The sequence below is a fragment of the Gorilla gorilla genome, chromosome 1, assembly GCF_029281585.2.
Source record: "Gorilla gorilla gorilla isolate KB3781 chromosome 1, NHGRI_mGorGor1-v2.1_pri, whole genome shotgun sequence".
Taxonomy (NCBI): domain Eukaryota; kingdom Metazoa; phylum Chordata; class Mammalia; order Primates; family Hominidae; genus Gorilla; species Gorilla gorilla.
In genome coordinates this window covers 51,670,665-51,686,393 of record NC_073224.2, presented here as the reverse complement: position 1 = coordinate 51,686,393, position 15,729 = coordinate 51,670,665, and the positions used below count along the sequence as shown (strand labels likewise).

At 45.7% G+C, this 15,729-nt stretch overlaps 3 protein-coding genes across 8 annotated transcripts in view; 1 reads left to right on the top strand and 2 right to left on the bottom strand.

Moving 5' to 3' along the window:
• The window catches only part of CNTN2 (contactin 2), a 34,859-nt gene extending 30,179 nt beyond the window's left edge, over positions 1-4,680 (top strand). For both annotated transcript variants that reach the window (XM_004028238.5, XM_055369331.2), the window contains exon 23: positions 316-4,680. In XM_004028238.5, coding sequence (XP_004028287.3) covers positions 316-425 — 110 coding nt within the window. In that variant the 3' untranslated portion in view covers positions 426-4,680. The remainder of the gene's footprint in view (positions 1-315) is intronic.
• A 5,154-nt stretch (positions 4,681-9,834) lies between these two features.
• TMEM81 (transmembrane protein 81) lies at positions 9,835-11,253 on the bottom strand. The gene has a single exon (XM_004028239.5). It carries the CDS (start codon positions 11,024-11,026, stop codon positions 10,259-10,261), a length of 768 nt encoding a protein of 255 aa, XP_004028288.3. The 5' UTR covers positions 11,027-11,253; the 3' UTR covers positions 9,835-10,258.
• A 1,607-nt stretch (positions 11,254-12,860) lies between these two features.
• The window catches only part of RBBP5 (RB binding protein 5, histone lysine methyltransferase complex subunit), a 36,169-nt gene continuing 33,300 nt past the window's right edge, over positions 12,861-15,729 (bottom strand). For 3 of the 5 annotated variants that reach the window (XM_019029466.4, XM_019029472.4, XM_019029463.3), the window contains one exon: positions 12,861-15,524. In XM_019029466.4, coding sequence (XP_018885011.1) covers positions 15,496-15,524 — 29 coding nt within the window. In that variant the 3' untranslated portion in view covers positions 12,861-15,495. The remainder of the gene's footprint in view (positions 15,525-15,729) is intronic. The other 2 variants (XM_055369353.2, XM_055369362.2) reach the window with 1 other exon arrangement.

The following is a 15,729-nucleotide window of genomic DNA, read 5'->3' as shown; positions in this document are numbered from 1 at the left end:
AAAGGAAAGTGGAAGGCAGGCAAGAACCAAGTGCAAAGTAGTCTTAGAACTGCCTTGCCACCACCTTTCTACCCAGCCCCCAGAACATCCCCGAGGGCCAGGGAAGGGAGCAGGGTGCAGGGGGAGGCTGAGGATCAACCAGCAATAGCAAAGGGCCTACGAAACACCGTAGGAGTCGGACTGAGACCACCCAGCCGTCCGCTCCCAGGCCTGCAGCTGGCCCCATGAGTCTCCTTAGGAAAGGTCTCAATCTTGCCACAAGGGTGGGGCTAGGGTAGTCCCAGGCCCAGCTGACTCAGCTTGTGCTGGTTTCAGGCACAAGCATGATGGTGGAGAACATGGCAGTCCGCCCAGCACCACACCCTGGCACCGTCATTTCCCACTCCGTGGCGATGCTGATCCTCATAGGCTCCCTGGAGCTCTGATCCTGGAACCCCTCCCTCTGCGCCGCAGCTGGATGCCACCTCCGACGGACACAGCCAGCCCCTTCCTGCTGCCAAGGTGGCCTGACACTGTGCCAGAGAGTGGCTGGTTTTAAATACCTACTTTAAACAGTGCCCTTTTTGTAGGAGGTAGGATATTTTATATTCTGCCGCAGGATAGAACCCACGCAAGGATTTTCTTTAAATTGAGAGGCACCAGGCAGTAACTTCCATGATGACACTGACGCCTATACCTGAGCTCTAGGCTGCCTGGAGGGAAGGAACAGGCCCATGGGAAGAAGGGGGTTTTAAAAACATGTCTTCAACTCAGCAGAGATGGCACTCTGGGACCCTATATGGACTCCGCCACTTGAGAGCAGTCCTAGGCCCGGCAGGAACACCAGACATGAACAGGTTGAAGAACTGGAGCCAAGTGCACACCTCACCATCCTTCAGTCTAAGGAAGACGGGCAAGCCCTGGGACCAAGAACTCTCCTGCCTTCTCCCTTGAGCAGCAGCAAGGACGCTGACGCTGTCCCCGATAACTCCCTAGGGGCTCCTGCCTGCCCAAGCGGCTGAGAACCAGCGCCCCGATGCCTGAGGCTGGGAGCCTGAGCCCCTTCAGCTTTGAGGGGGGTGATACTCCAGGCTGCTTGGGGTGGGAGCCAAAAAGAGTTGAGAGGCCAGGGCCCTTGGTGGAAAGGGGCACCAGCCTTGGTCTGAGATAGTCACAACCCAGATGACGATGCCCTCTCAGCCAACACTGCCAACCTGACCCTGTCATCCCCAGATTGACAGCGCCACTTCAGGTGGCTGGGTGACTAAAGGGCTTGTCTTGGTGGGGTCTCCCACCCCTCCAAGACCCATCCTGCACAGTCCCTCCAGGGTTTGGGCAGGAGATGGCCAATCATGCGCCCGCCTCTCCCTTCAGTGCTGCCTGCAGTCAGCTCGGCCTCCCTGACCTGCAGCCCCAGACTCTGCTCTCCCAGCACTGACTCACTCCTGCCTGGGAGGGGAATGCAGCATTCATGCTGTGTGTCCTGGTATTGGGAGGTTTCTGGGAAGGGCAGAGGATAAATGTGGCCCTGCCTGCTCCCAGGTATACCTAGGACCACCTGGCCAGATCCACTCCCAGACGGCCTTGGACTGCTTGCATTTCCCCAGAGAAAAAGGGGTTAATAAATGGGCCATCCTTTCCTGAGCTCTGGGTATACTACCAGTCACAGAACGTCAGAGCTGGAAGAAGCCTTAGAGCTCAACTTCTTCAAGCCCCTCACTTTACAGATGAGGAAATGGAGGTGGTCCAGAGAGGGTCTGGGATTCCCAAGGTCACACAGCCCGGAAGAGATAGGGCTGGGTTAAGAACTCGAGTCTTCCACCTTTCTGTTCAAGGCTGTTTGTCTACCCAGAGGAAGGAGGCACTGCTGAATGGCTATGGCCTGGCTAAGAAGTTGGTTAGTCAGTAGGATATGAAAATTCTACTTCAATGGGTCGGATTGGTGATCATGGGGATTGGCATGGCTGGGTTCCAGTCCAAGGTGTGGGCAGAGCTTCTACCGAACTTCAACATGGAGTGCTGACTTGAAGCTCCCTGTCCCCCTCACTCTTGCCCCAAGAAAAGAGGCCAAAGCAAGAGCAGATTCCCTAGGCAAGAGAAGCAGCACAACCAGGAAACCCCAAAGCCCATGCTCCGACAGGTGGCCCTTCACAGGGGGCAGCGGGACAGGCATCTTGAAGGGCATATGTCCTTGGAAGCTCCGAGCCTGTTTTCTGTAGTTTACAGTTAGAGCTCTATTTTGTTATGGTTTTTTAAACTTTTAAGTCCTGCTCTATTTTCCTGGGCAGGTTTATGTTGATGTTTACCCACTACAATTTTTTAAGAATATAAGCTCACATGCCTTTTCCCTGCCACAGCCAAACCCCCACTGCACCCTACCCACCCACCCCTAGCCCAGGTCAGCTTTCCTGGAGCTGGCTAATCAAAGCCTCCTCACCTCTTCCCAACCCTTACAAGCAAGGGTGCTAGGGGCTCAGCTATATGACCGTTCTCCCTGACAGGGAGTCCAAACTTGGCCTAGCATCCCTCCTGGCCCCCCTCTGGCCACGACTTGGCCTGTGCCTGGTTCTCTATCAGAAAGGGGATGCTGAACAAAACCTCCTTCCAAGTTTTATCCAATTCCTTCCTCATTGCCTCGGGCTGCGTCAGGGGAAGCAGGGGACAGGTGTCCGGTTGCTGGGCTGAGGGAGGAGCTGGTTTGGCATAGGACCTAACCAGTGAAGCTGGAGGCTACAGCCCCTAAACTTGCTTCAGGCCAACGATAGTTACTCACAAGTAAGTACCTTAATGCTAATGAGGTCCACTAAAAAGGGGAGGAAGGCAGACCTCCTGGGAGACCCACGAAGGGTTTTTAACCAGGGAAAACTGAGCCCCAGGAAAACCTAACCACTGTGCAGGCAGAATTTGTTTGAGGGATAGAACGACAATAAAATAAATGTTCCTGCAGCCTGAGATTTCAGGTAGAGTACTGACTAAGGTTTAATAAGACAATAGGTGACCTGAGGACATGCAAGCTTGTAAAATGCAACAGCCTCCTGCTAGAGTGACTTGTACATGAGCTTGCTTGCAGAAGACTAGATTAGATGTTTCTCAGGATCCCCTCCTGCGCAGGGGTTCTCTGATTTTCGTGTTCTCTGCCCAGATGGGCTGGGGGAGTTGAGAGTGTGCTTATTTTCACTGTGATCATGAGACCACAGTTCTGGGTTATCTCCTCTCACACATCAAGCCCCAGAGGAGGCGGCAAGAGGAACAGCCACAAACAGTACTTTACCCCACAGCTTAGTGGCCAGTAAACACCCTGGGGACTAGGAACAGGAACCACCTGTAGGCACCTCTCCAGGGCCCAGGGAGACAAGTGTCCTCTCTTCTGCATACATTTGGGCTCCCCTTACAGAGCCCTTTGCCCTGGCTCTCTGGTCCTTGTTGCTCTAACAGTCCAGATGTACACCCAGCCTCAGGGGGAAGGCAGCTCTCTCCAGACGGAGTCTCAGGGCCCAGCAAGGTCAGGTTATCTGCTTTCATTCAGGGCAGCAAATGATACAAATGGTGCCAGGGAGTGGCAAGGTCATGGGAGTAGGTGGGGGTGTCTTTTTCTTTTCATAAAGTTAACAACAGACGAGACTGAGGTTAAATATCAGAAAAAAACCTCTGGAATGACCTTCCTCATTCCAGGAGGCCCTGGAATAAGGAAGAGGCTTCTTTCTGAGGGAGATTTGAGGAATTTTGACAGCTGTTGACATGGGATCTAGGAAAGGTGAAGCTGTGACTGGAGGGGCAGGAGATGGTCCAAGTGTCCATCCAGAGATGAGACTCTTAGAATCAAAGTGTTCAGCCCAGGAAGTCTTGGAGATCCCACCTTCTGTGGCCCTGCACCTTACGGGAAGCCATTAAGGGGGCTCATCTAGGAATTCTGGTTACAGCCCAGTGCTCATCCCAGCGTATGCTGCCTCTTTAGGGCAGCCCCAAGGACCAGCCAGCCTGTACTCTGGGCAAGAGCCCAAAATGGCTAGGAATGTTTGACTCCCTTAATCTCTTCCCCAGCTACAGAGGAATCTTTTCTCTGCCTGGTCTCAGAATGGGACTGCCAACTGGCTCATTGGTCGGAGACGCAGTATCCTCAAACCTGTGGCCACTGGCATGACAGTGGTGCTCCGTCTCCCTGGGTGAGACCCACCCTAGGCTTCCTCCTGGATGTGATGGGGATTGCCAGAGAGGCTCTTAGCATAAAAGGCATTAGGTGGGCATTTTTCTGTGTGCCCCCAAAAAGCTCCATGGAAACAGGCACCTGGTAGCTGCAGGACACCCGTGGACTTGTGTATATGGTCATAGGCTTTGGGAAGACAGGACGTAAAGGAAAATGAGAGAAACAAAATGGGTCAGATAGCTTTGGCCAGAGCCCCAGGCAGCCTCTGGGGCCTATGACACTTAGTGCCCTTAGATGGGATACAGCTTGCCTCGGCCCCAAGACTCCTCCAACTTACCCGTCCCATCCAGGGCCTGCACAGCTTAGAGAGGCTCACAACTTGGCAAATGCTAGGGCTTCATCAGACCAATGACTTGACTCAGTGTTTGTTAAAACGGAACCACTCCCGTTAGCCTACTATTTCTCTCCTGTACTTCTTGTAATGATAGTTATTTATTGACTCTGGTAGCAGGCAGTTCTTAAATAAAGATGGTTTCTCAACCTGTTGGGGAAGCTGGCACGAGCTGTGGGTGTTTTTATCATCAGGCTAAAGCATAGCTCCTTGTCCTGTTCTTCACTCCAGAGGCTTTTAACCAAGAATTTCTTTACCCCTCACACAGTGAAATATAAGTAAGTTACAACATACAGTCTATATTGCTTCATCCAGTCCCAGGAGGAGGGAAAAATTAGGCCAAGATCTTAAGGCAGGTCCAAGCAGAGCACAAGCAGGCATTTGGCTAGAATCAGTTGGCTTTACCTAATACAGTGGCAGTAAACAATGCTTATGTGATGGTACTGCTTCAAGGTGGCCTGATTTTTAAGACATCTTTGAGGTGTTGACTCAGTGGTCCCAAAGGAAAGTCTCCCTGCAGATATATTAATGATACCCAACTGGTGAGAATGAGGCTGCTGCCTCTACTCTTGGTTCACAGCAGCCACAAGGGTTTGAATTACTAGTCACTTTCCAGCCACACTTTCTCACACATTCGATAACCATTTATCAAACTTTTTTTTTTTTTTTTTGAGACAGAGTTTTGCTCTTGTTGCCCAGGCTGGAGTGCAATGGCATAATCTCAGCTCGCTGCAACCTCTACCTCCTGGGTTCAAGCGATTCTCCTGCTTCAGCCTCCTGAGTAGCTGGGATTATAGGCACATGCCACCACACCTGGCTAATTTTTGTATTTTCTAGTAGAGACAGGGTTTTACCATGTTGGCCAAGCTGGTCTCCAACTCCTGACCTCAGGTGATCCACCCACCTCGGCCTCCCAAAGTGCTGGGATTATGGGTGTGAGCCACGTGCCCGGCCTATCAAACTTTTATTACAGATGAAAATGTGTGTGGAGATACACTTGCACGACTGTGTTTTGAGTCTTTCAGTGCAAAGCAGGTAGGGCTCCATGCTGACTATGCCCCCAGCTTTTTTCAGGGAAGAGGGAGATGGTGAATGGAGGCCTCAATACTCATTAGCTGTGTGCCTGGAAGCCCAGGCTGACAACAAGCCTCCAGAAGGGGCCTGTACGGACACCAGTATGATATCACAAAAGGGTCATCTCTTCCACTTTGCCCCCAAAGGGGATGTGGGAAAACCAGCCACTCTAAAACCCAAATATTAGTCCAGTCAGCATCCCCTTGACCCTGCAAAGGTAGATTACCTGCACAGAATTCAACAGGTTTTGCTTTACTAACACAACTGAGCATCTTCTCTTCTCTGCTCAATCCCTTCACATCCTTGGAGTCAAAACTCAAGAGCCCAATGCACAGAGGGTTATAATGCCAGAACGGTGCAACAGTCCATCCCATGCTTGACTACTGGCTGCAACAGAAGACTGGAAAAGTTACTCAGTCTCTCCATCTGGAAAATGGGACATAATACCCATCAGTCTTCCTCCCTCCTCAGCAATGTCATGTTGAGTTCATTAAAGTAGGATATTTTATGGTCTTCTAGTGTCAAGACTGCTTGCTTAAAGTACAGCAAGCTATCTCCTGAATGTCTCAGCAAGTTGTCCCATACTGAATGCTTCATCAATAATATTCCTGAACTCATGTCCCGTACTTCAGTTTACCTCACAGGATCTCACTGGATCCTCACAATCACCTATTTCAAAGATGATGTCAGGTAGCTTGCCCCATTACACCATCAACAGCAGAACAAGGCCCAGAACCCAGGTCTTCTGAAATCTATCCCCTCTGAAGTAAACAGAATGGGGGTAAGGGTACATGTAAAACGTAAGATCTTTTTTAAAATAAGAGCAACAGTAAAATGACTCCCTATGCCTGGGCCTCAGTCAGTGGTTCTCAACCTTAGCCATATATCAGAACCACCTAACAACCTTAAACAACAAAGATGCTCTGAACTCATGATATACATCTAGGACACTGAGACAGCCTAGGAGCAATGACTCCCCAGTAGCAATGAGCACACCCAACATGCAAACCTTGGTTTCTCAATGCTACTCCCCACACTAAGAGGAACCAGGGTTCCTTGGGGAAAGACCAGATTCAGGTTTGGGGCAAGGAGAGTCCAAATGTGAATCTGAGATATCGTGTTGTACTAGAAGCAAGAAAATGCTCAATGTCAAATAAAACCACAGCAAAAGGGCAAAAGAGCTTGCCTGAGGGGACTCCTACTGGCCAAAATTGGGGACAATTTGAACATCAAGATAATGGTCATTTGTACACCAAACCCCCATGACATGCAATTTACCTATGCAACAATCCTGCACATGTACCCCTAAACCTAAAAAGTTAAAAAAAGATAAAATGATAATGGATTATATATAGTTCACTGAATAAGAAGAATCTATTGAGACCTCAAAAATAAAGAGGGTAAAAAGAGTAAGCTCTTCTTTACAGAGAAATGCAGGCTAATATAGGTAAGATGAACATAAAGAATTGCCAGTTTGCAGTCCCCAACATGTAATGTTGAACAAGGCAAAAACAATGGATGCCAAAATATGTGAAGAGTTTTTGGAGAGCCATATAATCATAAAGTATTACCCCACAGACTATGAATTACAAAGGGGAAAATCACACACACACACACACACACACACACATACACACACACACACACACACACACACACACATTGGTGGTGAGATCTGGCCATCCACCACCTTAACCAAATGATCAAGCTCATTATCAATAGTGGGTCAACCTTGGCTGGGTGCGATGGCTCACGCTTGTAATCCCAACATTTTGACAGGCCAAGGTGGGCGGATCACCTGAGGTCAGGAGTTTGAGACCAGCCTGGCCAACATGGTGAAACCCCATCTATAGGCGTGGTGGCACATGCCTATAGTCCCAGCTACTCAGGAGGCTGAGGCATCAGAATCACTTGAACCCGGGAGGCAGAGGTTACAGTGAGCCGAGATTGCACCACTGCACTCTAGTCTGGATGATACAGTAAGACTCCATCTCAAAAAACAAAAACAAACAAAAACAAAAACAAAAACATGAGCCTTGTAATGTGGTGCAGTTAAGTACATATCTACATAGGGCTCTTGTCCAAAATGTTAAGATTCATTCCTCATGAATCTAATCATGAGGAAATGGCAAATACAAATTATGGAATCTTATCTAAGACAACTGGAGTAAATTATTCAACGAAATCAATGTCATGAAAGACAAAGGAATGCAGGAGATCTGTTGTAAAAGAAGATACTTAAGAGAAACACAACACATGAACTTTTATTTGATCCTGGATCAAAAATGAAATTAAAAAGCTGTTAAGATTTTGGATATTGAGGAGAAGTGAATACAGGCTGAGTATCCCTTATCCAAAATGTTTGGGACCAGACATGTTCCAGATTTCAGACTTTTTCAGATTTTGGCATCTTTGCATTATACTTACAGGTTAAGCATCCCAAATCCAAGAAATCCGAAATCTAAGCTCTTCCAATAAGCATTTCCTTTGAGCACCATGTTGGTACTCAAAAAGTTTCAAGTTTTGGAGCATTACAGATTTCAGGTTTTCATACTTGGGATGCTCAACTTGTATAAACTATATAAGATTAAGAAACTGTTAAATTTTGGCCAGGTCCAGTGGTTCACACCTGTAATCCCAGCACTTTGGGAGGCCGAGGCAGGTGGATCATCTGAGGTCAGGAGTTTGACCAGGCTGGCCAACATGGAGAAACCCCATCTCTACTAAAAATACAAAAAAATTAGCCAGGCATGGTAGCGGGCACCTGTAATCCCAGCTACTCAGGAGGCTGAGGCAGGAGAATCACCTGAACCTAGGAGGCAGAGGTTACAGTGAGCTGAGATCACACCATTGCACTCCAGCCTGGGCTACAAGAGCAAAACTCCGTCTCAAAAAAAAAAAAGAAAGAAAGAAATTGTTAATTTTTTGTTGTTGTTTTTGAGACAGAGTCTTGCACTGTCGCCCAGGCTGGAGTGCAGTGGCGCAATCTCAGCTCACTGCAAGCTCAGCCTCCTGGGTTCACGCTATTCTCCTGCCTCAGCCTCCCGAGTAGCTGGGACTACAGGCGCCCACTACCACACCCGGCTAATTTTTTGTACTTTCAGTAGAGACGGGGTTTCACCGTGTTAGCCAGGATGGTCTCGATCTCCTGACCTCGTGATCTGCCCGCCTCATCCTCCCAAAGTGCTGGGATTACAGGCGTGAGCCACCGCGCCTGGCCAGAAATTGTGAATTTTCTTAGTGTGATAAAGATATTGTGGTTACAGAGAACATCCTTATTAGGAGATGCATACATGGTTTAAGGGTTAAGAGTTGCAATGTCTGTGACTAGCTTTCAAATGGTTTAACAAAATCAATCTATATTGAGAAAGATAATTGTGACAAAATGTTAATTCCTGGTGAATTTTGGTAAAGGGTCTATGCATGGTCACCAAACATTTCTTTCAGCTTTTCTATGGGTTTGAAATTTTTACAAGTTAAAAGTAAAATAAATAATAGAGATCCTTTGACCATAATTTAAACTGAATTAGCATTGTCAGGATTAGAGCTCAAGAACCCTTATTTTTCACAAGGTCATCCAGATGATTCTGACACACATCTAGAGAATCGCTGGTCTTTGGTTTCTGCTACCTCCTGTAGTCAGAGAAAAGTGAGAGGAAGAAATGTTGTAATTCTCTCAGTAGAATTAGCTCAGCTGGTGGCCAAGAGCCTTTCCCTGATGGTTCCACAAGCCAATTATCTCAGACACGGTCCGAATGGCCTCGGAGTCTTAAGACTGGATTTCCTATGGAGGAATCAAAGTACTAATCCTCCTTTGGGGGCCTTGGCTGCTGTAAGAAACCAATACTTGACCTTCCCAGGAATAGAAGCTTCAGGGCACTGAAAGAGCTAAAAGGACTGGAGTGGAGGCAAGCCAAGGTGCTGTCTGAATGGTAAGAGGAAACCTACCAGGTGAAGGATCTAGTGTTTTGCCAAGAAATTCAATTTAATACCAAACAGGGGATTTACCTGGGCAGAACAGGCAATTTGTTAATATTTAGTGACTGTTACACACCTGAGTTGGATGTCATTACTAACAACCCCTGCCATAGGCTTAAGCACTGCACCCCCTGCCCCCAAAAGCAGACAATTGGTTTAATGTCTATTCTAAGAAACCTGAGGAAAATGAAGCCAGACTGATTATGGGACAATTTAAATAAATACAAGAAACTGAAGAGCAGAAAAGAAAGTTAGGTCTCCATACAGCTACTGTGAATTACTTTTATTGAAAAAAAATGTTCACTAAAAAGGCTGAATACATCCCTCTACATGAATACACAGCTCAGAAGAGGGGAAATGGAGGTGAGGAGGCATCCAAGTCATACAGGGTAGAAAATGAATGCAAGCTTCTTACAACTCTTCCCAGGAACACAGGCAATGCTTGCAGTTTCCTGGGTACCCAATGTGCAGGGAAGATCAGGAAGAGATCCATGGGACATAAGGAAGTTAGATTACTGCGCATAGCTCCCAGGAGATTGTCCCCTCCATTTCTCCCACTCATTCTTTTGGCTGTGGGAGTGTTCCCTCTAAGCTGATCCACTACCAGCAGCTGGAACACTCCCCTAAAAAGCTAGTTTGGCTTCCTGGGCAGCCAGTTCTTCAGGAGCAAGGCTGTTAAGTTCTTGAAGCTGTCACTGCTGCAGGCCCCCCCTCAGCGCACAGAGGACAATCCTCACCAACACGCCACCAACCACTCCAATGGCAATTCCTATTCCCAAGGCTGACGCCACCTTCTTTTTCCACTTTGGGTGGTGAGGCTTGGAGTAGCTGTCCAGATTAACTTCCAATCCCTCATCTATTAACTTCTGATCCTCAGTAAGTGATTGATGGAAATTCAGATGCACCAAGTTAGGAGGAAGGACCCTCAACCCAAAATAGAGCCTCTTGACAAGTCTCAAGTTTTTTACCAGCTGCACATCACAGCGGTATGTCCCAGAGTCATACTCCTGAGCATATTTAAACTTCACAAAGTGGGAGTTGGCTTGGAAGGGTTTGAAGACCTCATCATCAGTGGAGATGACACCTTGAGCAAGTCTCCAGGTGAACCGGAAAGCTTCCTGTCCAAACTCCAAGATGTCTGAACTCAGACAGCTAAGCTCAAATTCCCTGCCAATGAGAATGGTGAAATGGAGCATCCCACAGATCCAGTTGGTCAGACATTCTAAGCGCTGAGTCTGACATTTCCTTCTCACTCCATCAGGGCCCACCTCACAGACGGTCTCCTCCTTATAGCCAAGGCCACAGGTGACAGTACAGGTTGTGGCATTGATGATAACTTTCCCCACAGCTTCTTGCAGCTTCTCAGGGATGGCCAGTGTTTTAGGTGTAGTCACCACCAAAGGCAGGTAGAAGGCCAACCCCAGGCTCCCAAGGACAAAACTAGTGGCTAAAACCTTCATGTCTCGGTAGGCGTTTTGCCACCCTCAGCCAGCACCCACAAGGTATTCCAGCTGAATCCTCTACAAATCATAACTTGATTCCTTTGACATGAGATATCCTTCAAAGTCAAAAGATATGATGCATGTATTGTCAATAAAACAACACAACTTAATAAATAAAAGTCCAGTCCTTATAAACAGGTGAGGCCACAAGGCAGGAAAAAAATCACAATGGTGTTGCTTTACTATCTATCGTTGTTAATAAAATAACCACCTTACCTACCAGTCTTCATGTTTTGTTTTGTTTTTTTTTTTTTTTTTTTTGAGGCAGGGCCTCACTCTGTCAACCCAGGCTGGAGTGCAGTAACATGATCACAGCTCACTGCAGCCTCAACCACCTAGGCTCAAGTTATCCTGCCACCTCAGCCTCCTAGGTAGCTGGGACTACAGGTGCAGGCTATCACACCTGGCTAATTTTTCTATTTTTTGTAGATACGGGGTTTCACCATGTTGTCGAGGCTTGTCTCCAACTCCTGGGCTCAAGCAATTCACCCACCTCAGCCCCCCAAAGTGCTGAGATTACAGGTGTGAGCCACCGCACTGGCCGTTTTCGTGTTCTCTTAATGACTTTAAATCCACCTCTTGGGAAGACAAAGAAGAAAAGACTTCAGAAACTGAAGTAAATTTCCAAATTACCTCAAATGCATAGTGAAGTTACACTCTTCCTCACCCTTCCCCTTCCCCTCTATAAACTAGGATCTAAATTAAGGGTTTCAAAAGCCCCAGTTAAATGTCACCAAATAAAACAAATACTAAAGTCTAAAAAAAGGAAGATTAACTTGAATTATTTTAATGTTCCTAAACTTCCTATAAAAAGGATTAAGAACTCTGGACTAGGAGGCAAGTAACTTACCCTTCCTGAATTTCTGTTTCCTCCTTTGTAACTTAAGACCTCCTTGCCCATCTGAGGAAGGTCACTTAGAGCATCGAATGATATACTGTATGTGAGAACACTTTGTAAAGTGTGAAACACTGTTCAATGTGTAAGAAATTTTAAATAGAAATGGAAATTCATAAAGACAAGGGCCAAGATGACCTTTTCAAATCAGAATGTTTAAGGTTATGTTAAAGGCAGCTCCTCTCCACCTTTTAGGCACTCTTCCTTCCCAAGGATACTGAAGATATATTTTGAGTGAGAGGATGCATGATGCTCCCTAACTCTTGGCCTACTCCCTTTACCCTACAGAATAGAGTTCATTATTCACGTAGGTCAAGGTTGCTATGAAACAGCTATGATGTCAAAGATGGAGTTCTCAATCACATAAAAGATTAATAAGTAGACCCTCAAATTTGACATTAAAACCAAAGACTTACATAGACTTTGTGAAACATCTTATCTTTAGGAGACAACGAGCATTTAATAAATTTTAAAGCTGCTTCATTCAAAAAAAAAAAAAAAAGGCTAATAAGAATTCAACCGTACTTACTTAGACTTGAAGAAAGGTCCTTGGAAGGCAGGAACTTCCTAGCATGCATTTTTGTAACCTCCAGAATGCCTAGCCCTGCGGCCTCTTCAGAGTAATTGCAAAACTATATTGAGTTAAATAACTGGAAGACAGATCATTCCTAGATGATCTTTTTGATCAACAACTTTTCCACTTGCATCATTTATTTACAATCTCATCTAGAGGCAGAAATCTAGACTACCTGTCCACTCCCTACCCCTTCCAGATCTATCTTTCCACACCGAGAAATCTAGTATCAACACAGGAAATCACATTTTCCTTTGTACTAAAGCAAAGTGGCCAGAGAGTTCCAGAAGTGAGCAGTGTTTACAAATAAACATCTACACCTGTTCTTTAATAAACATCCGATTTTATTTACAAAGCATTAAAGCTTCAGCAAGAAGTACCCAAGGCTAAGTCTCATCTTGTACAAAACTACAGATTTTTTTTTTTTTTTTTTTGAGATGGAGTCTTGCTCTGTCACCCAGGCTGGAGTGCAGTGGCGCAATCTCAGCTCACTGCAACCTCTGCCTCCTGGATTCAAGCAATTCTCCTGCCTCAGCCTCCCGAGTAGCTGGGATTACAGGCGCCCACCACCACGCCTGGCTAATTTTTGTATTTTTAGTAGAGACGGGGTTTCACCATGTTGACCAGGCTGGTCTCAAACACCTGACCTCAGATGATCCACCAGCCTCGGCCTCCCCAAGTGCTGGGATTACAGGTGTGAGCCACCGTGCCCAGCCCAGAATATTTTTAAAAACAAAATTTTGGGGGTGGCAGGGCAGGGATGACAAAAAGGAAGAAGAGAATATACATATATTGTACAAATCAAATAATTCAAATTGAAATGGATAGGTTTTTTAAAAGTTGAAAAAAAATTCCAAAAACATAAATAATTATTAGGAGCTACTGCCAGAGACAATCTGACAGGGCTGAAGATGATTTTCTCAGTAGCCAGTTTAGGAGGTGGACATAGCACAAACATCCAAATGCACAGGCAGAGGAAACCAAGCTACTTCACACACAGAAAGATGGCAGAAACCCTCTAAGTCCCATAGTTTGCACACTGCTGCAGTGTACAGTGCAGAGGACTGGAATGGATATAATGTCTGCAAAACAAAAACATGTCTAGTGAGCCATCTACTAATCTCAACCACTGGTCTAACTCATGACAGTCTCAAAATGAATATTTAAGAAAAAAGTAGTGGCATCTAAAAATACAGACGTTTTGCAACTGACTCAGGGAGAGCTCTTTCTTCAACTACTGAATATACTGGTTCTAAATGACGGAGTGAGACAAAGAGGCTCTTGCTGACGTGCTCTACTTTGATTTCTATCCTAAAATCTAACAGGTAATCAATGTGTTTGGCTACCTATAGGAGCATCCACCAACTGATATCTTTTTATTTTTTTTTTTTTTTTTGAGATAGAGTCTCATTCTGTCACCTAGGCTGGAGGGCAGTGGTGCGATCTCCACTCACTGCAACCTCTGCCTCCCAAGTTCAAGTGATTCTCCTGACTCAGCCTCCAGTGTAGCTGGGATTATAGGCATGCACCACCACGCCCAGCTAATTTTTGTCTTTTAATAGATACAGGCTTTCATCACGTTGGCCAGGCTGGTCTTGAACTCCTGACCTCAGGTGATCAACCCGCCTTGGCCTCCCAAAGTGCTGGGATTACAGGCATGACCCACCACGCCCGGCTCACCAACTGATATATTTCACAGTAAGCACAGTATTTAAATTCTCCTTTTAAAATACTGAAAAAAAAAAGACGATCCAGATTAAGCACTTCCAGTCAGCTAAAAACGCCACTCAGAGAAGCTACTGAGCCCTTTTCACACCTGGTTTCCTAATGGGATTTTCAGAGAATTTCAAACACCAAATGTACACATCTATCCAATCTGCTATTTTTATATAAAGAACAACAAATGTCAAAAAAAAAGCTAAGCAACCTTTCACAGAAAGGAAGTGACTGAAAACACAGTAAGAAAAAGGAGCACAGGTATAGGCAGGGAAAAATGCAACGACTGATGAGGATAGATTTCCACAGGCAGTGATACAAAAAATTCACCTTGATCTTTGATTTGAACTATGTGGTTGCTGCTTTGATTCTGGATAGTTTTACTTTACTCCTTGCATAGATTCCCCCACCCCAGTAAAAAAGTAGCTTGTTGAGAGACACCTGGGTTTGTTTCCATCTCTGGAAGCCAGCACAGGTAAAGCAATATAAACTATTGATGATTCTTTGCTGGAGATGGATAAAACTAGCTATCTTCAAAAACCATGATTAATGACAATGAACCAATATTGGAGGGAAACATGCAATGAGAGGAAAACAAGGGAAAACCCTGAATTGTTACAGCCCAGCTTCTTGAGCAAAATGTGGTATGAAAGGAAGAGAGGGCCTTCATTGTTCCCTTTCTGAAAATTTGAAATCTTTCAAGCACTTTCTTTTCTGCCCATCCTTTGCACACAATATGGAAATATAGGAGGTATCTGGGGAGAGGAGAAATTTAAAATGAGAGTATCCAACAAAAGCTTTCCTAGGATACCAGTAGCAAAATTTCAGATAAGAGGTCACTCAAAGACATGCATTGAGGACCGAAGGCAAATGGGAGATAGGAAATGACATGTCAAAATGACGCTGGGTACAATAAAGTTAGATGAGCAAAACATAAGTATCTTTTCTCCAGCAACATAACTAAGCATCAAAGTTTAAATGAGTCAAAATTCCTATCTGATGTCTTCACAAATCTTCATTCCTGAGAGTCTATTTGGACTTATGCTTGAAAGGGAAGGGAAGGTCGTATACTCTTCTTCCATAATTCACTTCTTCATTTAAACATAAAATTCACCCTCCCACCTCCTGGGTGGGAGGCACAGGCCTTTGTTTTAAATTAAAGTCAATTTTCAAATGACTGACCACAGTGTCCAGAGGCCACATGACGGCAAAGTGAGAAAGAATGAAGAACTCTGAAGGTCTTCATAACAGTTCTGAGATTGCTCCTCCTGCTAAAGAGATTAGACACAAAAAGATTTCTTTTAGCTTCAATTTAGACCAGTTACTTGTAAGAACAGAAATACTGAATGCTGGATGATGCATTACAAGCACACGTGGACCAAGAAATTCCCCTTTTTAAGAAAAGCCATAACCAACTCCAACTCCCAATTACTCTTCATTGAACAAAAAACAATCCAAATCCAAAACCCCCACCCC